This window comes from Clinocottus analis, unplaced genomic scaffold (assembly GCF_023055335.1).
Source record: "Clinocottus analis isolate CAN_PGR_092001 unplaced genomic scaffold, fCliAna1.0.p SCAF_10, whole genome shotgun sequence".
Lineage (NCBI taxonomy): Eukaryota > Metazoa > Chordata > Actinopteri > Perciformes > Cottidae > Clinocottus > Clinocottus analis.
Window position 1 is genome coordinate 8217187 of NW_027175821.1, and position 24970 is coordinate 8242156.

The following is a 24970-nucleotide window of genomic DNA, read 5'->3' on the forward strand; positions in this document are numbered from 1 at the left end:
GTTCATACTTCACCCCCCACTGGCTAAAGCACACTTTGTATTTGAAGGCAAAACTAAATCAAATAATTTAATCTCTCATTCCCTAACTCATGGGAACCATGAGTGGAATCGTATATCCATAAGCAGCACAGCTTTTCCAACTTCAGACAGTAGTTACATAGTATTTGAGAAACAAGTTCAGCGTCTCTTCTGCCTCTTACCTCCGCCTCCACAGCGCTCTCAGAGCGTTCTATGTTTTATGGCATTTTGATTTATAGAAATCTATTCAATGATGGGTCTGTCTCACACACAAGACATTATACTCCATAATAATGCTTGCAAATTGAGTGTCTCCCTTGTATTGGACACAGCACAGTGGGCTGGGGACATTTTTTAGCTGCAGCTCCGTTCACAAACACAGAACACAGAACAATATTTTTCTTTATCTTAAAATTGAGGAGTTAGTTTGTTGTTTTTTGCCTGAGTCACAAGTCTGGAACATAACCATGTCCAAATGCGTAATCACATCATTTCACAGATCTTTAATTAGCATTACATTGACAAAAGATTAAAAAAAGAAAAAATGTCCAATGTTCCTCCACATAAGCCCGATCAAAACATTAACTTGGCAAACAGATTAAAGAGTACTCAGTATTGGGCACACTTTCTATGATTTGTGTATTTTACATCTGGTGTGTTGTTGAGATTTCAGAGAATCTTTCCAGATCTCTTATGCTAAGTGGCCCATCTGTAAGGAGAGGTGGAGGAGCGGAGCCGAGGGGGCTGTCGGGTTGATAATGGAGCATTCTCACAGTCTCCTGTAAGCTATTGGGGGCTGAAGATGCAAGTCAGGAGAGGAGGTGGTTTAAAGGGACCGAGCAGTTTATTTCAGACCCAAAGCTCTTTAGGGAGGTTTATCCAGCCTTGCTTTAACACAGTGGTCTTAAGTTTGCTAAATACAATGTTTCCGTGACACTTCATAAACTGTAAACTTTCCATGCTAAAGTAAATCTTGGTGTATGCTCTATGATCAAAATGAATCTTTATTTATTGTTGCTATAGAGAGATTATAATTATGCAAAGTATCAGTAATAAAAATGTATTTAATTTAGATTGATGTCCGACGAAAACGGCCATCATACTATATGAGGTAGAATTTGTTTGAAGTGGATACACAATTCTTTCTATGGTTTAGGTGATGTTTCTTTTATTCTCGGTAAATATATCATTTATTTTATCCGTCCCCTCTCTGGTTCAGTGATAGTGACAAAGTAAAAACAGGTCTCTGACTTTCAGTTTAGAAAACATCCGGTCCGTATAGTTCAAATCCAGTTTTATCCCCTAAAATTCCCATTCAATGTGTAATGTCACACGTGTACCTGAAACCTTGTGATATGATAACATAAGAAGGTTTTTGCCATAGAATAGCTGCAAAGCCAGAGATTCTTTGATGAGCAACTTCTCCATTTGATCTTTTTAATGATGAAATGCAGCATATTAAATGAATGGGTGAATATCAACAAGACTATCTGTTACTATTTTCACACAACTTACGTTGATAAATGGAGACTTTGTGTCCTTCATTCTGCCACCATGCAACAGCATTTCTTCATTAAAAGACTACTAAACAAGTAGAAATTGAAGATTTGTATCCCCAAATTATGGTAGAACAGAGGAATAGGATTATTATTAGCAATCAAAGTTAATGAAAAATTTCCAAATGTGAATGTAGTCTGGCTGTTTATTTTATAACATCTTTTAATTATTTTGCAAGAAGTAGAAACCCATTATTTTTTTTTAACTCCCTCTGGTGTTTTATTAAGGAATGAGGGCGCCACTTAGTGGAGACAGTGTAAAAGTGCAGCTCCTCACTAGGAGCAGCTTCAATGTCAGAAATGCTTAACAGCAATAATATGTGACTACATAGCTGATTGGAACACTTGTTATGCATATCAGTATCAGCAGCTGTAGAGTCATGGAGATAGACGTATGCAGGTCTCGAAAATAAAGAGAAAAAGCAGTTATGTGTTTGTCATTGCATCCTTTTGCACCTTCAATAACCTAAAAGAATGTCCTAAGTCATTTTGTGGCAAACATTATTTTCTTGCCTAAATCATCTCCTCATGATACTGGCCACGGCTGATAAAATCGCTTCCATCCTTAGTTAAACAGATCATGTGATTCAACCCTATAGTACAACAGCCTATGTCAAGAAAGTGATTCAGGCCATCTTATCTTACCTAAGTCAAAAGACAATGTTACCCAGGCCATTTTATCTTATCTAAGTCAAAAGATAATGTGACTTAGGCAATTTTACAAGCTTTTCAAGATGCCATTTTGACGCGAGCATTCAAGCTAGCAATTTAGTTAGCATTTTTGCAAGCTTTTTTGTCAATGAAAATCTCACTTGAACATAATATATTAGTAATCAAAACTTAGTTTGACCGGTATTACAGTATGCCTGTTGTGCAGTATACCTGGAAAAATGACATATTAACATTTTCGCTCCTTGGCAGGTGTCCCGAAACACTCTGTTTTGTCTGATGCCTGAAGTGAAATTTATGACTTTGCTTCTGACAACATGGACAGGGAAGCTGAAAGTTCCACAGAAAGAGACCTCAGCTCTTAAGCAGATGGCTTTTTATAAGACTGTATGACACAATCAAAAGTGAATTTGGTTTTAGCCTGCCAATGCAGTCAATACTCCAAAAACCTCCCACACCAAAGTCATTTGGTTGCAATCATTTTCTGGCATTGAATTGGTTTGCATAGGTGTTGGTGATATTGTGTGTATAACACCAGACACCTCCTGAGGGGCAGTTGACATGATTTAAATATCTATTAAAATAAATTCTACCACCTGAGCCGAGCTGAGACCCGGCCGTGCTCAGCTCCTGAGCCTGCAGCGGTTCATTTTTGTTTCTGGTTAGATATAGGAACTGACATTCCCAGCAGATATTTAGTTTAATTTAGTTTGTTTGCATTTGACATAATCAGATAGACAAACAACAAGAGAAAGGAAACAATGAGACTAGATACATAACAAACTAAAAAAAAAAGGCCTCCTTTGAGTTCAAGCAATGATATAATACAGGAAAGAAAGAGAAAGCAAGTCTAAACTCTCTAGCTCAAGTAAAATCTATGTAATCGACTCTACCATAAACATTAATTAATTACATAGTTATATTAAACTAACTAAAACAAAATCCAATTCCTTTAAACAGTTTTGGGATAAATATTCCAAAGTTTAAGTGCTGTTTCCCTCTGAACGTCCTGGGACCAAACAGAAAAATGAATCAGCCTAATGCTCATACTGTAGAGGAAAAGGAGAAGCTGCATTTCCCACTGTGTCTACTAAATACTTTGATAATATTATGTAATGGGTAAAATTCTGCCAGTGTTGACCAAGTAGGGCTTGGCTTCCCTCTTCCTATTCGGTGACCGGTATCAGCAGGAATTGACCTGCGTCTAATCAAGAGTCTACCAACAGCTTCTGGCCTCTAGAGTTGCAGCTGCTGATCGTTCTGTTTGTGCTGTGACAGTCAGTCGAGCTTATTACTGAGCTGCGATTCAGCGTTTCTATACTTCACTGCGGCGTTTGGTGTTGAATATGTTGGAAAGACACTGATCTTAATCGTGAGCTCAACATATCCTGCTCTCTGCAGGAATACGCAAGTGTTCTATGATTTATGTGCTGAAACTCAATTTGCATATGAAACTGTATCCTAGGAAAGAAACTGACAGCAGACTCATAATTAGAGATGGGTTTCTTTAAATATTTACAGGGAAATATGTTTTGGGGAGCCAGGAGAAATGCAATGAATTCATTCTCAGTAAGAAACATTTGCTTACTTACATAGATATGTCAGTATTAGATTAAAATGGGTTGATTAGTGCTGAAATTCAAGACCCCAAGACATCATGACAGACATCTATCAGAATGACAAATTCAGGTTGACAAAATTATGATCGACAAGACCTGCAACACTCTCCTCATTAGGAAGGAGAGTGAACCGAAAACTTTGGATGGTGAGACATTCAAGGTAATTTCCTTTTTTTTCAGCTTGTTCTGCCATCTTCATTTGGGGACCAGGGTCACTTTGGAAGGAGGTGAACTCAATATTTAGTTTCCTAAATATGTTTACACAGCTGAGGTGTATGATGACAAGTTTGTTTACATGTGGCTTGTTGCCACATCTCAAACTTACACCTTCTGCACACATTTTGTGGGTCAAAAAAAAATCCTGAAAGGACGTATCTTCAGACTAACTTTAGAATGTAGGAAAAAACAATAATAGACCAATATCAGTTATTTTCCTACACATTAATTCAAACTTTAACCATTTAATACATCTAATGCCCAGGACAATACACATATAAACATACCTTTTTGTCTTTGCGGTGAATGTGTGTACAAGTTACACAGAACATTGATTTTAGACTCAGATTGTCAGAGACTATTAACACAACATCAATAGTGTGATACAGTTAAAAAAAAAATCCCATTATTGCTCGGCAAATCATGCCATGTTCAGTGATTTATATTGGATCAATCATGGCACATTATTGCATACTTGTACATAGTTTCACCAATTTTAATAGGTTAGTTCTGAAGTTAAAACAACTGAATACAATGCTGTAAAGCCAAGAGATCTGCTTGCTTCTGGTTACTTCATTCTTTTTGCTTCAGTAATTGTTGCGAGCACTTTCATGACATTTCTTCCCGCAGGCTTTTCCTCCAGACTCTTCCAATAAAGCATGTTGAATCTGGCAGCATTAGATCCTTTTGCTAATTCTTTTGAATGTTACACCCTTCTCTCCTGGAGTTGTGCAATTCTAGAGGACACAAAAAGATAAAGATGATCCGGGACAAAAATATAACTAACTGCAATTTCCATACAGGTTGTTGAAAAATAGATGAAAATAACTTTTGTCAGTGAGTAGTGGTTTTGATTACTTTAGCACATGTGAAGTGGTTACTTCTCTTACCATTACTAGCTTTTCCTCAATGAGCTCTGCTGTGAAGTGGTACTGAGGAAACGGAATTGAAATCTTGCCTCCTTCCATAGTGACAGGAGCCTATAGGTCACAAAAGGTCACATAGGTAAACGTCCAATGAGTCTGATTTCATGACAGCTTCATGACAAGTTGTGAACATGTGAAAGATTTGCAGTTCATCATTTAACTGCAACTTTCTCCAGTACCTGGTATTAACTCACCGTGAATTTGACGCCCTTCATTGTGACCAGCTCACACTGCTGACCAGCGATGAATTTATTGGCCCAGGTCCAGTTGGGTATGGTCTGCGTCCAGGTGAAGTTGTTCCCATCCTGAACCACCTCCGTTACCACCTTGTGGTCTGTCTTGGCATGCAGAAGCCCTGTGACAGAGCAGGCAAAATTCAAAATACAGAACTGTACATGAATGACTACTCCCATGTATGTGTGACTTATGTATCATTTAAAAAAAATCCTTGCTACCAATTGCTTCCAGAAAATCCTCGTAGTTGTCTTGACTCTCCAGCTCATATTTCCCTGCAAAAGCCATGGTGGTGAAGAGAGGAGACGAATGAGGAAGGAGTGAAAAAGGAGTGGCCCGTTAAACAGACTTTCTGTTCTTCTTGAACCACTGCCATAACACCCTCTTCCTCTCCAATCATTCCTCACCATGTGTCCATATGCTCCTGTTTTTTTCCCAGCACTGCAAGTTTGAACATGTAATGGTGCATTGAATAAGCTCAGAACAAAAAAGTCACTGTCCTTATACATGTTACCAAGAGGTCATGTGTGCACTTCAGCTTTACATATATTCTCTTTATCTTCTTTACTTGAAGTTCTGCAATGATTCATAATGATAACGTACAAAACTCTAGGTAAAAAAAAAATTAAAATTAAGATTTAGGAAAACAAAAAACATTGCTACAATAATAATAGTATAAGATAAAATAATGCACAGAAATATATACAGTATTGCACAATCAGTTTCACTCCGGAAATGTGCAAGTAAGGACACGAAGGAAGACCATGTGTGTGAAAGGTGTTAGATGAAACAATAAAGTAATTCCAGCTGGATCAACATTTGACCTTTTCAGGAGAGCTGCCTTTCTTTCATCTGGAAGAGTTTGAATTAAAACAATATTCCCTTGGTGAATGAAAAAAGTCATGACGTTAGCACTAGTTGATTCAGGACTGAGATTACATTTGTGGAGAGACAGACAAAGATAAATGGACACAGAGAAATCTCAATATGAGAGGAATAGTTCCACAATGGTCTCCTGTGGTCCGTGAGTACTTCCAGGCCTCTCCAAACTGACGAGGGGTCGTTGGCTGAAATCTTTTTTTTCCAGCTTTTCAGTGTAGCTCTTCTTAGCTACCTTGATCTCCCACCTTTGTAGGCCTCCTCTGTAGCCCAGCAAAGCTGCCTGAAATTGCAGTGAACCAGGCTTTATTGTTGTTGTATGTGCAGAAGGTTTTATTTGGCACACACATTTCCTCACAAAAACTGATGTACAATGTCACAGTGTCAGGGAGCTGAGCTCATCCAGGTCTATAGTAGCATCATAAAAAGCACTCCAATCCGTGGAAGCAAAGCAGGACTGTAGCTCCAGCTTGGCTTTAGTAGTCCAAATTTCTGCCTGTAGGATCATGGCAGAAAATAAACCAGACAATGATCAACATAAAGGGATATGAGACATTCTGTGTGATAACGTATTTAATTCAGCATGTCTGAAACTGAACAATGAGACAGGATAGTAACTTTGTACTCAGCTGTGACAATCCCATGATTTCACTTTTATATATATTTCCATTTCTATTCCAGCCTCGTTAATAAAGTAATACTTTAAATCGGGTTGTTCATGTCGTCTGCATGAAATAAATACTGTAAGAATAAGGACGAAGTATCTAAAGTGCTTTTTTTTGCTTGGAATTTTACCGCCGCACACTGACGTCACTAACATGCGCCTGCCGTGGCCTAATAATTACGCGACTTAGAAAGTAGAGTCGAATTTGCTAAACACCACAGTGGTCTTTTCTTAACTCCTCGTACATTCTCTTTGCCGTCTTTCATTGAAACCGTGACGTTTTCCACACAGGTCAAGAAAAAGTGTCTAAGTTAGACGTTAGAAGGTCATTGTTTTACTATTCGACTGCAGTCTTCAGAAGGCATCTACAAAGTAATGGGAAAACCGTCGAGGAAAACAACACGTTCGACCGAAGAAGGCATAGTGTCTCTTCGGCGCGAAAGCGACATGTCTCGAGACGAAATATCAGAGGAAGATAGCGAAATGTCCATTGATTCCTAGTAAGTATTGCATTATATTATATAACTTGTAAATGGCTGTATTTCTACATAAAGGTTCACTTTGCATTATGAACACGCGTTTGGTAGATTTCCATCTCTCCCTCTGTGTGAACTGCTGACCTGCGGGTAAAAAAAATGGGGACAAAAAGTAGAACGCAGAGACGATGGGAACGTTTTGTAAATGACTAACTGTCATTTCTTTATTTTCACATAATAGCATATCATCTGATGCATATTCAGATCAGGATTGGGAGCCGGATACCAAGAGGCCACGTGGAGCGGAGCAGCAGGACAATACCTCTTCAGAAGAGGAGCCCCATCCCCCAACGACCCAGAGAGGCTCTGCCAGCAGCAGAAGACCAAGAGGCAGAGGACGGGGATGGAGAGGGATGAGAAGTAGTGAAGCCAGGTTGTTAACCAGCACAACTGAAGAGAGTTGGAACGATATTGACGTTCAAGACATAATGCCACCATTGCCCACCTTCAGACCCACCCACCCACCAGGACCCAAGCTCATATGTACAACTACGTACACAGCCCTGCAGCTTTTCCAACTCTATTTTACTAACTCTACTTTACAGACGATAATTAAAAACACAAATGACTTTGGCTCCGCTCACTCAAAACCTTACGCCCCGTGGATTAATTTGACATTGCAGGACATGTTTTCATTCATGTCCTTGGTTGTCTACTTTGGTATAGTAAAATGCCGCTCATTTACTGATTACTGGAGAGGGGGTAAACTGTACAGCATGAGCTTTCCAAAACATGTAATGAGTGGTAAAAAGTTCTTCAAGATTGTCCGATCTCTTCACCTCAATAGCATGGTGGCGGATGCTGCTAACGAGCTGAAGAGAGGCACAGCAGCCTTCGATAAACTCGCCAAAATCAAACCGCTGTACGAGGAGATTAAGGAAGCCTGCAAAAGGAACTATCACCCCGGCCAAGAAATTTCGATCGACGAACGAATGGTTGCTACCAAATCCCGCATTGGAATCAAACAATACATGAAAAATAAGCCCGTTCGCTGGGGATACAAACTCTTCGTTCTGGCGGACTCCAGCAACGGTTATACGTGGGACTTTTCTGTCTACGAGGGAAAGTCCAAGGGAAATAGTGGCAATGGACTTGGTTACGATTCGGTGATGGACCTCATCCAACCACAGTTGCTAGGCACTGGCTACAAGCTCTTTGTTGACAATTTTTATACAAGTGCCACCCTTTTCCGCATGCTCCTTGAGAAGAGGATCTGGGCATGTGGAACGCTGCGCGCAAACTCAAGCAGTTTCCCGAAAACAAATAGAAACCTTCTTGTCTCAAAATCCCCCCGTGGCAGCATTCGCTGGATCAGGAAGGACTCCCTTCTCTTTGTCCAGTGGCGAGACACGAGGGACGTCTTCATGTGTTCAACACTCCACACGGCCCATGGGCTGGAAACCACGCAAAGGAGAGTCAAAGGTGCCGATGGGCAATGGACATTTAAGGACGTCCCAGTTCCACCAGCGGTGATAGAATACAACCGGTATGTACTATAGATTCAACTGTTTTATACCCTTTGAAATGAAAACATTTGCTTGATATATTTATGTTTTGGTATATTTTTTTCACTGTTTTGTCTCTGCATTTAGGTGCATGGGTGGAGTGGACCTCTCTGACGCACTGATAGGGTACTATACAGTCCTCCACAAGACCATGAGGTGGTACAAGACATTCTTTTATCACTTCATGGACATTGCGATTGTGAACGCCTACTTGCTGCACAAAGACCTTGCAAAAGGTAAAGGACAGGTACCTATGACTCATAAGGCTTTCAGAGAGGCCCTCGCTGAGGAGCTGGCAGCGGTGGGTTCTCCCTCTACAACCAAACCCAATCCGCCTCGTGCTCCACGTGGAGCACATCACAGGCCGGTGCATATCAGTGGGGACAGCACCGCTGGTCGGCTGAGGTGCAGGCATTGCCATCAGAAGACACCAGTGAAGTGCTCCTCCTGTGACGAGGCTTTGTGCTTTGTCGCCGGTCGTGATTGTTACAATGACTGGCATGTTGCCAATAACCTGTAAAATGTGTATTTGTGTACATGTAAATTGTTTTGTGTGTTACTTTTATATAAACTATTTTTCCACCATATCACTTATTTTGAATCTTTTATGCACATTGTTACATTGCGGACACATTGTGTCCTGAGTCATTACACACTGCCATATCAGGAGATAGACATGATTCATGTTTTTGTTGTTTTATCAGCTCTAAGCTGCACTAAGTAGTTTGTATTAACAATGGATGAAATGACGTGAAAGCGGTCAACCTACTCCGCATACATTCTCAGCTGCTCCAGTTTCCAAAACGCAGGTTGACAAGGATGTCATCTAACTGGTGGAGCATCTAGCAGCAAAAGCTAGATAATAGGTGACGGTAAAGACAAATTCAGGTAAAAAGAAACAACTGAAGTGTAAATATGTAGGATTAATTTCTTTGATTGTCAATGAAAATGAATCACTTATTTGATTTTGAAGGTAATCAATATACCAGCTGACTTCATCTCTAATTACATTCACTCACAATTACTTGAATTACAGTTTGTTGCAGTAACTACATTTTACAATCTAATTTAATACATATTTCCTATAACACTAGTAGTTCTAAATAGTATTTCATAAATCTATGATGATATGAGTGCAAGTTACAGAGTTTACTACAAAGCAACATTTGATCAACATTCTATGTTTATTCATGTATCACTCACATTTCTCATATCGATATTCAGAACATTTTGAACATCAAACATACAAACAATTATATCTCATCATTGTGCGCACAGCAGATAAACCAGGTTATACTTTATTTTCACAACATCCATGAAGATATTAAGTGACTGCAACAGAAAGGTGATCATTTGTCTTGTCACACATTTTACATGAGTCAGCATAGTCAGTCTTTTTACAGGGCAGATGTGGGGCTTTAACTGAGAGAAGACTGCTGGGTTTCTAAAAATGTTTCCTTTTTACTTAAAATGTATGTTTGTTTGACCAAAAGGCATGCACTGCTGTCTTTCCGCCCCAAAAGGTATACGCAGTGATTTTGATCCACTGTCTTGAACCCGTTACACCCTCCTGTCTATGTCAACCACATACACAGTTTCATCGGACAAACACCTCTGATACAGCAGCATAGACAATACTCAGTAACCATCACCTTACAATGAGCACTAATAACAGCGACAATCCACTGATGAATGAACATGTACAGTGAAGGCAGCAAACCTGTCGAATCAGACATCCACGCTCTGTGACTTCAATCAATATTAGGAGTGAAGGAGTTACATCTCAGCGACACTCAGCAGTCACGCCATGTCATCAGGCACCATGCTGTCTTTGTTGGTCCCTCTCTTGTCTCTATTCTTCCCAAACGAGAAAGAGAAAATACCACCAGTGGTCTCCTCAGCTGGTTTTCCTCCTCTTACCTCCCCTCTCAGAGCTCCTAGCTGGCAGTCTGCGGGGCTGCCCGGCAGCAGGTTGGGTGTGGAGGGAGTTGGGGTAGTGCCGCCCCAGATGTATAATGTTTCCCCTTCAGGGCAAGATGGGAGACCCTTGCTCAGGTAGCTGGGGCTCGGGCTGGCTGAGGAAGGCAGAGTACGCTGGCTGCCGTTCAAGCAGCTGGAGTTGTGATCCGCCGAGCCTTTGCGCGAGTGTCCGGAGGAGCTGAAGTTGGAGGAGCGGTAATTGTATGCTCTCCAGCCGGGATGCTTACGCTGGTGACACTGGCATCGGAGGATGCGGATGAAGGCCAGCTTGAACTCGCGGTTGTAGCAGGGGTAGATGATGGGGTTCAGGCAGCTGTTGAAGTAGCCCAGCCAGAAGATCACTTTGAAGAGGACATCAGGTGGGCGCAAGTTCACATTAAAAGACCCTGGAAGTGAACAGAAAGAGAAAATGGAAACGCTCTCATTAGGGCTCAATAACTTTGTACAGAAACCTCAAATGAACCTCATGAAGGTCACAGAAACCTTTTTTTGTTGCTTTAATCTGAGGTTTTTCAACTGATTGCAGGCAGGGCTCAGTTGGAAACAGGTTAAGTCACCTACCTCTATGTATCTGTCACAATGTAGCAACATTTTGATCAATTCTTTTCGAGACATGTTTTAAACTGATGGAATGATGCAGCCATAAACACATGGCGAGCGTCTCATCTTATTGTTTACTTCATTGGAAAGTTTTTTGCAAACCTTACAGCTACCTAAAAGTATCCAAGGATCTATCTGATCTGTTTAATCAGAGCTGTATCGGCTCAGCGCATCCTCGCTCATAATACATTGACAATGAGTCTTGCAGTTTGTGTTTTCCCCAGCAGGTGGCAGCAGTGATTAGGACACCGCCTGCAGACAGGATGTGAAGGACCAATGAGTACTGTCAATTCCACATGTTGTTTATCAGTAAAGAAAGACCTTGTATATGAAAGCTTTCAGAGACAGATAAAGTGCTCCCTTTTTAAAAACCAATGCAGCCACTCTGTACTTCATGTGGAGAACCTTCATAAGGATAAAGAAAGAGAGTGAGATGACCCTGAATCCCCTTTTAGATAAATACACTGTGGGAGACTGGCGTTGCTTTGAGCAAAGGGCTGCCAGTTGAAATTAAATGGCACTTTTCCTCTGAGAGTGTGCATTTGGGGGGGGTGTGCCTTCTGTAAGACTCAACAAGACATTTCCTTGAGGGAGCGGCAATCCTAATGATGGAAAGGTCAATTATACAGAATATTCTAAAGCCGGCTCATCACGTTTTCTCATGATATTTGTCCTGTGCAATGTTGCATTGATTTACCTTAGAAAGCTAATGAGGTGAGAGGGGGAAGCCTGAAGATAAACAACACAGCAAGTGTGAGAAGACAAAGACTTTGTGTGTGGGTGGATTGTGTTTCTTTACACCAGCCCACATTTTTAAATTAATATCACATTCCTGGAGAGACTGAAGACGCACTATAATGATGCACTATAATCTGAGGCTTTCAAATGTGAAATTAGCTCTGGTAAGATACCCCAGCTTGCTTCTTCATGAATTAAGCAGTACAATGTACATTATATATTACATAGTTAACGGGTCAAATATGTATAATACACAGTTAACGGGTCATATATATTACTGGTTGCGATGATTGAAAACCTAAAGCTTGTCTCCACTTTATGAGTTAAAAATACCAATAAGAAATCCACCATTGTTTTTGGTTTGATGCCACAGAAACCTCTGCACAAATGTGCAACTAAAGTTGATAGCGCAGACTTTGTAAGTTGAAAATCTCTAAAAAAAAACACCCATGAGCGCGCGCACACACACACACACAAACAGACACACACACACACACACACACACACACACACACACACACACACACACACACACACACACACACACACACACACACACACACACACACACACACACACACTCACACACCTGCTCCAGTTTATTTGTTACCCTGGAAGAAAGCAATGAGTGCAACAACATGAGGAAATGTCACTTCAAACTTTCATTATGGCTCCTAAATGGCAGCACGACAATATGTGTGTCCCGGTTGCCAGATTGTGAGGATAAACTAGAGACGGATATCTGAATGTGTCTTGGCCTCCTGTTCTTCAGATGAATGAATCTCTTTTCAGTGGCTGCACATTTCACATGCTATTTTGGATTCTGGACAGCCACTTAAATGTCATTACATAATCATGTGAGTTATGAGAATTAAAACTTGGTCTTTCTGTTATTTCTCTCCCCGGTTTTCTCTCCTCTCCCTTTGTTTATCTCTCTCTGAAAGTAGTAGGCTGCACATATTTTCTATTATGGTTGAGCAGATCACAAGTACAGAATGAAAGAAACAAGCTAATCGTTTACATTTGTAAGGCAATAATCATCAAATGTTTTATGTTTTTACATAAATGATTAAAACATTGTTAAACTCATCAGTCCATTAAGCTTATTGTATTGATTGACCAACTAATCAACTATTACTATGGAATAATAAATTGTAATTGTAATGGCAATGCTTGTGAGTAGAAATCTGTGTGATGATAGCAAACTAAGATCCCAAATGTTCCAACTTGTCTTTTCTATCAGTTTGTTAACTCAAAATTAAATATGTATGGGCTCTGTTCTAGCACGGAAACTAAAACTAAGTATTTTTCCCATTATACGTTCATCAGACAGTTCTTTTCACAATGTATTGTTTAAAAATAGGGAAGATTTAGTCAACCCCAAAATGACTTTTCACAGTGGAGATTTAGTTTGGTTATGGCCGTTTATTGCCTTTATTAGTACAGCTGGAGAATGACAGCAAAGGGAGGAGAGAGAGGGATGATATCCAGCAAAGGGCCTCATCCACATGGGGCTCTCGCTCCCCTGGGTGAGCCAGAGTTCGTCTGAGAATATTTTGGCATTTGTTACTTGCAAATTGACTGATGTGATTATTAAGTTATCAAAATAGTTGATTCATTTTCTATTGAATCAATGAATTAAATATATTTTACATTACAAAACCTGAGGTTACCTTTTTCCACCCCCCCCCCTTTTTCATCACAGACTGATTAACATGTATGTTTTTGAAATGGGAAGGCAGAACTGTAGCAATGTTTGTGGCTCTCTTGGTTTAGTCAATAGTTAAGAGAAGGAAACATACTGCGTTTCATTGATAAGCCTCTCATATGTGCTACAACAGTTTCATCTGCACAGGCAAACACAGCTGGGAGGCCACAGCAGAAACCAAAAGGTGGGACGCTGTGCCTCCTTTCTACAAAAGTGCAGAATGAAAGTGTCGGAAACCCTGGAATAAATCTGGTGGTCAAAGGTATTCAATTTTTGTAGCTTGAATGTGTTTATGTTGAAAGGCTGTGGTGTAAACAACAAAGGATGCGAGACAATGGTAGAGAGATAACTGTGGGACGTTTTTTGTTGGTGCTGGCTCTTCAGTTAAGAGACATGTTTGCACCTCCTTCCTGAGAACAGGCACGTACACACACGAGCACATCTCACTATGAAACACAGGAACATGTTAACAAAACAAGGCATCCTGTTATTCTCACTAATTGGAAGAAGTGATGCCTATTCTGTGCCACATTGAGCAGAAACACACACACACTCACTCTGCCCGCTAAAAACTCACACATCCTGTTTCATAACACACCCATAAATGTGATTAATATGTCTTGATCTGAAAGGACAGAAGTTATTGCCCCGCATATTGCTTTCAATGGAACCATAGCATGAAGCTATTTTTGGAAAATTGAGTTGACACCCCAGGGACCCTGACTTTCACCCCCCCCCCCCTCCTGCTGCCCTGTGGCCCCTCCAGCTCAGATCTGACAACCCCTTACGCCGATGTTTTGTCGCTTTGCACTCTCATTATTTTTCCCCTTCAAAAACCCTTTCAATTACCCCAGAGGCTGAGTGCAAGGGCTGGCCAGCTCATGCAACAAACACACACACACACACACGTTTGTGTGAGATGCACACATGCACAGCATCTCTTCCAAAAAACACGACATGGAAACAATTAGTTAACACCTCCAAGTGTTAGTTTCGCTCACACATGGGCCCACTGCTTGCACAGTTTGCTCAATGCGAGGCCTTCACAGCACATTAGTGCCTGCACTGGGTGTTAAAGAGCCGTGGGACAATGTGTGTGATAAAATAAAACACGTATCCACTGAAGTTTTTTTATCCGGCTAAGATGAGAACAAGAGGAAACAGCCTATTGAAACAGCCAGAATGTAGCCGAGTCCCACCGCTGAATCTTAATATTTTAGAAGTTTTTACTCTTTATAGAAAGTCTTCAATGCTTACATGCTGATGTTTCCTGACGTTGGTTTAGCTTTGTCGTCTTTGTTTACCTGTATGTAGTCAATTGACTCGTCAGTCGACAGAAAATTAGTTGGAAATGATTTTGATAATAAATCAATCGTCAATCAATTGTAATTTTCCACGCGAGATTGCTTCTTTTCCTCAGCTTTTATCAAACAAAAAAAAAACTTTAAAAAAAATATTTCCTGACATTTTGTACACCAAACCATTAATGAATGAATGGAGAAAACAACTGGCAAAGTACTGAACAATAAGAATGAGATAGAAGCAGCTCCAGCTGTATGTTTACTCTATGCATGTATCTTTCTATAAATCTGTTTTCTCCGAACTCAGATTTTTATTTTTATTTTACTTGTTGCATGCTTTTTTTATTGTTTCTTTGCAGCAATGTTGTGTTCACATGAAGTATTCTTAACCTAATCTGTATTCATGCTTGAAATGTTAAATACATGTTAAATAAATATATCTGCGTTGGAAAAATGTGATATAGAAGGTCTACAAGCTTTTTTGTGAAACTTTAGCTGCTTTTGTTATGTCTGGCCCTCCACATTTTTGGTACATTTCTGCACTATAGTCTCTGCTTATTGCTGTGAAATTAAATACCTACAGTGTCATTTTTTTCAATAATGTAATACAATAATATGTTCTAAAAGTTGAGATATGTCTCCCTTACTGACATACACTTCAAGTTAGACAGCGCTCAGTGGACATATGTGTAATTTGGAGCTGCCTTTTGTCCAAGGAAACTTGCCAGAAGCAACAGTTCCATAAAAACTTTGATGTAATGTTTATACTCTTGAAGTTTGTTCACCTTACTTTGCGCTAAGTAAAAGGCGTGAAAAGGAAACAATAATTCAGAACCTGAAAAAGGAAGGACTCTGGGAGCTGCCTGTTTGCCATTTATGTGCAAAAACAAAAAACAATGTGTTTACAGGATTTGGATCAGATAGTTCAGATCAGTTGTGAAGGTGATAGTTCACATATTTCCTTAAGCCGCACATGTTCTGAATTTGAGACATCAGGGTCAGAGGTCACAGTGGTCTCGCTGGTAACTTTCAGCCTTAATTTGACCTTTACTGGCTTTTCAGAATCTGCAGCAACACTACTCGCACAGTCCCCCACAACACACATGGGCAAAGTTACACATTAACACACATACCAGTTTCAAAATTCCTCCACACACATAAACAAAACACACATGCCATTTGCTGATGCCAGCGCGTATACAGCACCAACCATACCGCCTCAAAAATATCAATGGCGGTATTCAGAGGAAGGAGCAGCTCAGGGAATAACAAGTGTGAGGCAGGAAATCCCAATCTGTGGGTGGAGGGCAATTAATACTCAGGGCGCAACATGATGACAGACGCGGCCCTATCGCACTTTAAGCATTTAAGTTCAGACGAGAGTCACACAATAGAGCAGGGGCACACACAATCCACAATCCACTTTAGGAAACGGAGGATGCAGTTTCAAACCTTGACATAGTGGATAGATAAGTCCACTCTAACTCTATAATTATACAATATGTATATATATATATATATATATATATATATATATATATATATATATATATATATATATATATATATATATATATATATATATATGCATTGTGTGGAACTCCCCACCAGAAGACTGATGGACTTGTTTGTATGATTTCTTTGATGCATCTGTGAGGCCAGTTCAAAAGGAGCTCGACATCAGGCCGTATGGTCCTATGTCACATTCTATCAGTATGCTACGCCAGCCTCTATATAGGGAAACCTAGAACCTTGGGGAGGTTTTTTGGCAGTTTGTTGATTAATGCACATGAACAGGCCCCATCCATAATCTGCCCTCTGCAGCCTATCTGATCTGAAAATACAAACTCTAGAAAATGACATACGTTATAGGCTTTTGGTATGCTCACTAAGAACCTCCCGAGGCCAAGTCTTCCCTGTATGTCTGTTTCCATGTGAGGAGGTGATAACCCACAGCTTGAAGCCGGGGGCATAAACCTGTTCCCCTATGACTACAGCAAATGTGTTCATGTGCAGGCTCATTGCAATACAACAAGTGGCATATAGGATTCATCGAAATGCAACAGTCATGCTTATTTAGCGCGCCTCCATCACTAAACAAAATACGGTTTTAATTACTTTGGCACTCTACCGCCACATAAGCATTTCACCAAAATACATATTGCTTAATTTTCTCCGCAGGTCCATTAACTGCCATGATAGAAGGGTGCTGCATGCTTGCTACTCCTCAGGGAGCCGTTGCAGGGCCCACAGGCCTTTAGATACAGCAACCAGAGCAGAGCGAGGCCACATACTCCTCACTTGACACACTTGAGGTATTTGTTGCACCAGCTGATTAACTGAGACTCGGGGAGTAATGTGAGGGTTACACTAATAATGTTTCCATAAGCTTGTGATGAATTCCTTCTTAGTCTATGAAAAACATCTTTTATCACACATTATAGGCCCTGAGTTTAGAAATCGCAACATCAGTGTTGGCTTTGGCAATAGAGAGTTGGACAATTTTAAAGGTGGCCCCAATTCAAAGTCTGTATCATAAAATAAGATGCATTGTAATGAAATATCTATAGATCCACTGCAGTGTCTTGAATGCCTCAATAATATATAAGGGTAATATGTTCTTATTCCAGTAGGACCTCTACAGTATATCAAAACATGCTTAGGTTTGGTGACAGTAAGGGAGACCAGCTTTGTGATTTGCAAGGCCTGTAGCCTTCAGTTTAGCATACAGATATTTTGATGCATGTAATATCTTTTCTGCAAATCTCATTAATTAAATGAATCAACGTGTTTTGTTCATTGAATTGGTTTGTGAGGAACATGTTTCATTCATGACAGTAGCCATTATAACAGACCACATTGACCTATTGGACCTACCTATGGGCAAGGCGAGGAAGAAGGGCAGCCAACAAAGCGTAAACATGCCGACCACAACTCCCAACGTTTTTGCCGCTTTCTTCTCCCGGGAGAATTTCAGAAGTTTTAAGGTGAGGGAACTTCTCGCTTGGTTCGCGCGGCCCTTGCCGATGCCTGAATTGATGGGCTCCTCGTGCACCTGTGAACCCTTGTGGATCCTGAGGGTCAGCTCACCGGAGTTCATCCTCTCGCGCATCACACCGGCTTCCAGGTTCTTCGTGGTGCGTTTGGCGACTATATACACCCGGCAGTACATGACCAGAATAACAATGAGGGGGATGTAGAAGGAGCCGAGCGAGGAGAAGAGCGCGTAAAAGGGCTCCTCGGTGATGGGGCAGACCGTGTCGTCCGGCGACGGCGGCTGCTTCCACCCGAGCAAGGGTCCGATGGAGATGACCACCGAGAGCACCCACACACCCAGCATGGCTAGCAGAGCCCGCTTCTCTGTCACGATGCTCGGGTACTGGAGCGGATGACTCACTCCGATGTAGCGGTCGATGGATATTACGCACAGACTCATGATGGACGCGGTGCAGCAGAGCACGTCCACCGCAGCCCAAATGTCACAGAAGATCCTGCCAAAGACCCAGTAGTCTAAGATCTCCAGCGTGGCGGACACTGGCAGCACCGTAGTGCCCAGCAGCAGGTCGGCGATGGCCAGGTTGATGATGAAGTAGTTTGTCGGTGTCCGCAGGTGCCTGTTGCACACCACCGAGAGGATGACGAGAATATTACCCGCGATGGCGAACACGATGAAAGCCCCCAGCACCAAGCCGAGCGGGATGGCTCGTGTGAGGTCCACCTCCGTATGATTCCCCCCGGAGCTGTTGATGAAGTTGATCGGGGAGGACGCGTTCGGAATCCCGCCGAGTTCCGAGGAACCATTTTTCCACAAGTTTGTGACATTGTCAGTGCTCAGATTCATATTGACTCAAGAGGTCCTCCATAGCAGTCTTCAGATCACTTGTAACGGCAACTCACGAAAGAGCTTTACAGAACATACAACAACTTGCCCAAATGTCCTAAATCTGCATGGCTTCGCCGCGTATTTGTAATGCTGTTTCCCAATCACTGCTGAGGTGTTTCTCAGAGAAAACCCGCTAACTGTGCAGCGCGCAGTCCCCATGCAGACCTCCCTCCGCTCTCCTGCGGGCTCAGTGGAGAAGTGAGGGGGGCAGCAGTGATCCCCTGCCTCCTCTGCACCACACACAGCGCTCCCATGCAGGCCTGGCCAAATATACCCAAACACGAGCCTTTAAGCGCGCGTGATCGCAGGAAGAACTGGTAATGCACAGAACACGCAAAACACAGGTGACGTTTGCATCATCACCGGTGAGCGTTTTGGGAGAGACGACACTTTGGTGTCTTGTTGCCTTGAAGTTTTTCCTCCGTGGGAGGGTGCTTAACTTGACAATTACCAACGAAATACATTTGTGCCAAAACCCCCCTAACCTTGATCTCGTCTATTAGTTGGTTTAGTTACTTAGTTAGATAACAAATTAATTGTTTAAATAAAAAATACAAAGTATATGAAGTGTGTAAATAAATATAATATATCCGGTGAAAGTGGTGTATTGAGAGTTGATGTTGATGATTCAATTGATGGAGGATTTGGCCAGGGGTGATTTATTATACAGTCTTATTGCTTGAGCGTGTCTCGTAATGACCAGTAGAATAACATGTACTCAGTTTGTTTTGCAGGAGAATTCATTAGGATGCTCCGGGAGGCTACTTTAAAGGTTAAGCCTTAGAGATCAAATTGTTCAAAAGTAGTTACTAAAATCACATATTTCCCCTGCCGTAACTGACATGTCTTGGAAAAAGTTTCCTATTTTGGTCAAACGCAGGAGTTCCTGAAAGTAACCTCACTTTGGATCTGAGTGCAGTTAGTGAGAAGTGACTGATTTAATGGGCAGAGTTCAGACACAAGCACATTCCTGAAACGGAGGTTCTTCCTGTTTGAGATCGTTTTCCCTTCTCATGATGTAACAGTGGAGGACACATTGAAAAAAGTTTCTTTGGATAGTCTTTCACAGAATTTCAGTTTCTACTTTAGCCAGGTATAAATTAAAGAGAAGCAAAACACATGACACCTTCATGTGCTGTTGTTTGAGATGTGCCTACTTGTGGCTTATGATAGAGGATAATAAAAGATGGTTTGCCATCAAATTGAACATGAATAGCTCTTTCACGACTAAGCTCTAACTTGAATGCTTCCACCTCATATTCAGAGGACTTAACAGCATTGCTCACTATTCTCATAGAGTTATCAAGCTTTTTTTTTCCAGTCCACTCCAGTCCATTTCCACTAATTTTCCACCAGCTAGAGGATTTTGGTTGCAGCGCATCCTTTTGGTCTCTACACAATATACAAATATCCTAATTTAAATCCTCCATTAACAATTAATGTTGTGGCATTTGTGGATGTTTAATGACCAGTTTGACATCAATTGTCCTGAGCAAATGCACGGGTCAGAAACAAACTTGAACTGGATTCCAACTAATTTGTTCACATGTCAATTAATGATGTTACTGTCAAATACCATTATGTAATTGATTAAATGTCACTGTGACTAATGGTGTGGAACAGGACGTCACGACACATTCTGCATTAATGTATCCAATATTCAAGATTGAATTAGTTCAGCATGACCTCAGTCTATGATTTGCTAGAAATGCGAGGCTTCAAAAAGGTGGTCACATCTTGTCCATCACTGACGAACTCGCCACAGAGACCGGTATCAAACCCAGGATGTGGCCTTTCATAGGTAGCCCGCAGAACTAGCCCACTAGCTAAACGCTCACTCTCCAGTGTATGCGTCTTTTCTGCTGCTGGACCAGAGAGTCTGAGCGCACAGGTCACGTTTGGCACCAGGCAGCTCAGAGGTGAGTCTGCAGCAGGTTAAGGAGGACTTCACGGTGCACACGAGTCCCAGAATGACCTTCTGACCTTCTGACATTCTAACATGACAATGACATTCATTTATGGCCAGATCTTACATTAATTGACTCAACATCAACATCACTCGCCCTGGCACCGTTTTTGTGGTCTTAGTCACTGTACATACTTATATACACTTCATACACACTGCATATACTTTGCATTTCTGTACTTTCTATATTGTTTAATTTCCTGAACTAATATGTTCTACTTTTTTGTTGTATGTATTGAATCTTTTTTGTGTCTTCTCTGTAAGTCGCTTGCTACTGTGACAAAGTAATTTCCCCTTGGGGATAAATAAAGTACACATTTATCTATCTATTTGGACAAGTGAGTGCAAAAACAAGTCGATTCATGAATGTAACTCACTGTCACTGCTTTAACAACCACCGTGTTGCCTGGACACGTGACGTTGTGTGTGTGTGTGTGTGTTTTGTCAGTCGCCTACGCGTCGTGCAGAAGCTGTGGAACTCTCCTGTGTGTCTGTGGTTAAGTTAAAGTTGCACTGTGTGTTTCTGCTTTGGCAATGTTTTATTCTTCTGTTGATTATACAAGAAGTGTCAGATTCATTAATTTATGTGGCTCGAGGCACCTTGTTGCACCAGCCGTGGTGTCCTCAGCTGTTTTTGTTTATTGTCGGTCATTTTGGTTTGTGTCTTGTTTCTTGTCTTGTTATTTCTTGTATGGCTGCACTGTGAAAGTTGTTTGTTTACAGGTTTGTTTATTGTTGGTTTGGATAAGATTGCTCTGTGGTTTGATGTGGTTCCACTATTGTAAACAAGGACATGTGGTATAAAAAAAAATAGATCTTAACATTATCATCCCCCTAGTTTACTAGACTCAACATCACTCTTCTGAGTACATTTACTCCTTACAGCAGTTCTTTTACTCTTCTACCCGCTGTAGATTAGCTCTATCATTAAAAGAGGATAGACATGTTTTTTTTCTTCCAATATTCATGTCAAAGTCAGCTCCTAATAAAAGCGCTGTCACTTTCAGGGATTCTGTCGGAAATTACAGAATCTTTGTGTGATTAAAATGCAAAGTGATGCCATGTTATCCTTCTTGGTGTCATGTTCATGTGAAGAGACAGACCCTGGACTCTTTTAAGACTGGCCTAAAAACCTTTTTATTCAAGAAGGCGTTTTTACTTTGAGTTGACTTTTATGACTTTTATGACCTTAATTTTTATGACTTTGATTTTAACTATGTGGCACTCTGAGATTCTCGAATGAAGAGTGCCTTACAAACAAAATGTATTATTATTATTATTATTATTATTATTATTATTATTATTATTATTATTATTATTATTATTATTATTATTATTATTATTATTATGTTTTAAGTTATTTAAGTCATTTAAACACAGCAGACTATAACAAATATAACCCAATCCTTAAGGGACCCCTACATGTATACAGTGTGGGCCGGCCTTCCTGTAGAGAGGATCAGGCATCAACACACAGCCTTTCAACCTGTCAACAGACACCAGAGTCCTTGGTATCATTAGCGTCTGTCTTTCTTAAAAGATGAATCACTTGGAATTAGATCATTACATATCTAAAACCGGCTTTTTGCTCTGGGATAAAGTGCTTATAACTGCCCATTCCACTTGATTGAATACACTGAGCTTTCACATGACATAAAAGCTTCTGCTGCTTAACATGCCGCCAAGAGCTCCGGGTGAGAGAAAGATTCAAATCTCTGACATGCAACCAGAGCAGCCTCCTTCTTTCTGTGTGCTTCAGTGGTGAGGATTTGCCGTTCAAGAGGATCAACTTTTCTTCTTGGCAGGGCAAACACAATCTTAAATTACATAAGACATGGGGCATTTGATTTCTTTTTACAAACATGGCTCCTAGTTTTACACAGTAATTAGTCATTATTTCAATCCATCACATTAATCAAATGAGATTAAGATTCTGAGATGTTTTGTCTAGACTGCAGATAAAGACATTTCCACATTTAGAATAGTTTGTTTTTTCATGTCAGAGATTTATTTATTCTGTTGAAACATTCCTATTTTAAGGGTTTCTGTCAAACTTGGGAGACTGAAGGAGTTTTCTATTTTGACATGGGATGATAGTTAATTTTATTTCTGGACAGTTCTTTTATCAGTACACTTTCAGGTTCAACGATTTTAGTTGAATGCTTTTCCTGCTGTGAATAAATGAGAGGTTGGCGTCTCTGTTTGATGTTGCGCTTCTGTTTAAACCGCTCTGTTCACAGCCGCTTTGCCCCTGAAGCCACAAGTTGAGCATTGTTTAGTTCACCATGAGACAAACATCCTTACATCTCAGACGACTGATTTAGGACCACTGTGATGAACTGTGCAGAAGAAATGGTTCAACAGTAAGACAGGTTCACGCTTGTCAGAGGTCTGAGACAGATGATGACAAAACAGTGTTGCATTTAATCCTCAACTAGTGTGTAGGACTGTTTTCATTGCTGTAAAGTCACCTGAAACAAAGAATCATTCATTTTCATTAGCTTAGCTTTATTACAGAATTAGTGGCTCTTGAGTCCGCCACGTTGCACCGCCATGTTTCTACAGCGGCCTGAAACGGACAAACCAAACACTGGCTTTCAAAAGGCCCTTTAGTGTTTTTACCACGAGATGCCACTAAATCCTATACACACTGCGCATTTTTAAGTAAAAGTAGCAATAAATTTACATGGACATACTCTATTACAATTTAAAGTCCTGCACTCAAAGTCCTACAAGTATAGAAGTATTATCAGCATAATGCACTTAAAGGAAAACTACTCTGTGGCTAATTATTGGTAGAGATTCCAATTTCAGCGATTTCAAAGGAGGTGAAATGTCTTTTTGGTGGAAACAACTTGTACATGTGACAAGAGGCTCCAACTAGATTCTGCTTTATTGAGGTAACAAAAGTATTTTAAATATTTAAATCAGAAAAGTAACTACAACTGTCACAGATAAAAGTAAAAAGTATGATATTGAAATGTAGAAGATTAGAAGTAAAAGTACCCCAATATTTTACTTAAGTACTGTGACATACCCAAAAGAAGTATAGAGACTTTATTTGAACAGTCAAATAATGATTATTTTTCATAGCTGTTGACCGACTGCTGACTGACAACACGTCTAGCATCAATGTCAACGGTAAATGGTAAATAGACTTCAGGCTTTTCTTGTCTTCCGACCACTCAAAGGAGCAAGATAAGTCTGGAAGTGGTTCACCATCAGCAAAATTGAATATAACTCAAAGTTTCTTATTTTTGGCCAAAATCCTCTTATAGCTGTTTTGATGTTTGTATCCCATTGGTCGGCAGATAGATGCCAGCTGGCAGTGAAGCCCACACACAGAGCTAATCTATAGCGGCCCACCTGAGTGAGTGGGCTCATGCTGCCTGGCCGTGTATAGTCTTTCCCACACCATATATGGGTAACATTGTGTAATATGCACAGACCCAGAAAATACTTTATGTTGTATAACTGTTTTGTGATATCAGTTATACAATTTTGGAAAGACCATAAATAGACTTAAACATAGAGAAGATGATTAGCGCTTCCACTTTTCTCACTTTTTTTTTTCTCTATCGGAGTGAATTTTTGGCCCTTCAAAGTCATAACAGGACGCTCTGAGTCATGAAAGAACACAAGCTTGTCTCTATCACTGAGGAAGTTTTATTTCAGCATTTATAAATATGTATATTAAAATAAGAAAACAAATCTTTCATCGGTCTACACATATTTCACAACATACATTTTGGTTTCTATCGTCTTCCTTTAGGAACCCTGAATACCAGAGAAACAATCTTAAATTACAAGTCATATTTCTTATTAGAATCAGAATCAGAATCCACTTTATTGACCATGTATGTGTACGCATACAAGGAATTTGACACTGCATTTTCTGTTGCTCCATACAGTGACTGAACAATAACATTTCTTTCTGTCTTTCAATATCTTATCGTCCCTTGACGAAGGAAG

General features: G+C 40.5%; 3 protein-coding genes across 3 annotated transcripts; 1 reads left to right on the plus strand and 2 right to left on the minus strand.

The window, feature by feature from the left end:
* Window positions 1-2924: 2924 nt before the first annotated feature.
* LOC137793291 (gastrotropin-like) lies at window positions 2925-5541 on the minus strand. Its single transcript, XM_068589377.1, has 4 exons — window positions 5460-5541; window positions 5199-5359; window positions 4969-5058; window positions 2925-4815 (listed from the first exon to the last, which is right to left on the minus strand). Exons 1-4 carry the CDS (start codon window positions 5524-5526, stop codon window positions 4756-4758), a joined length of 378 nt encoding a protein of 125 aa, XP_068445478.1. The 5' UTR covers window positions 5527-5541; the 3' UTR covers window positions 2925-4755.
* A 1441-nt stretch (window positions 5542-6982) lies between these two features.
* On the plus strand, window positions 6983-9370 carry LOC137797355 (piggyBac transposable element-derived protein 4). Its single transcript, XM_068595358.1, has 3 exons — window positions 6983-7281; window positions 7499-8803; window positions 8910-9370. Exons 1-3 carry the CDS (start codon window positions 7157-7159, stop codon window positions 9340-9342), a joined length of 1863 nt encoding a protein of 620 aa, XP_068451459.1. The 5' UTR covers window positions 6983-7156; the 3' UTR covers window positions 9343-9370.
* Window positions 9371-10021: 651 nt separating this feature from the next.
* Window positions 10022-19370, minus strand: LOC137797371 (alpha-1A adrenergic receptor-like). Its single transcript, XM_068595359.1, has 2 exons — window positions 18027-19370; window positions 10022-11188 (listed from the first exon to the last, which is right to left on the minus strand). The coding sequence occupies exons 1-2, from the start codon at window positions 18988-18990 to the stop codon at window positions 10623-10625; spliced, it is 1530 nt and encodes a 509-aa protein (XP_068451460.1). The 5' UTR covers window positions 18991-19370; the 3' UTR covers window positions 10022-10622.
* Window positions 19371-24970: the final 5600 nt, after the last annotated feature.

What these genes read in the sequence shown, in the direction of transcription:
- LOC137793291 (XM_068589377.1), bottom strand. Translation starts at nt 5,526, where the DNA reads ATGGCTTTTGCAGGGAAATATGAGCTGGAGAGTCAAGACAACTACGAG. An exon ending in GGATTTTCTGGAAGCAATTG is followed by an intron (nt 5,360 to 5,459) that starts GTAGCAAGGATT and finishes GCTCTGTCACAG; the next exon opens with GGCTTCTGCATGCCAAGACA. An exon ending in TTGAGGAAAAGCTAGTAATG is followed by an intron (nt 4,816 to 4,968) that starts GTAAGAGAAGTA and finishes TGTGTCCTCTAG; the next exon opens with AATTGCACAACTCCAGGAGA.
- LOC137797355 (XM_068595358.1), top strand. Translation starts at nt 7,157, where the DNA reads ATGGGAAAACCGTCGAGGAAAACAACACGTTCGACCGAAGAAGGCATA. An exon ending in GAAATGTCCATTGATTCCTA is followed by an intron (nt 7,282 to 7,498) that starts GTAAGTATTGCA and finishes TTCACATAATAG; the next exon opens with CATATCATCTGATGCATATT. An exon ending in GCGGTGATAGAATACAACCG is followed by an intron (nt 8,804 to 8,909) that starts GTATGTACTATA and finishes CTCTGCATTTAG; the next exon opens with GTGCATGGGTGGAGTGGACC.
- LOC137797371 (XM_068595359.1), bottom strand. Translation starts at nt 18,990, where the DNA reads ATGAATCTGAGCACTGACAATGTCACAAACTTGTGGAAAAATGGTTCC. An exon ending in CTTCCTCGCCTTGCCCATAG is followed by an intron (nt 11,189 to 18,026) that starts GTAGGTCCAATA and finishes GTTCACTTCCAG; the next exon opens with GGTCTTTTAATGTGAACTTG.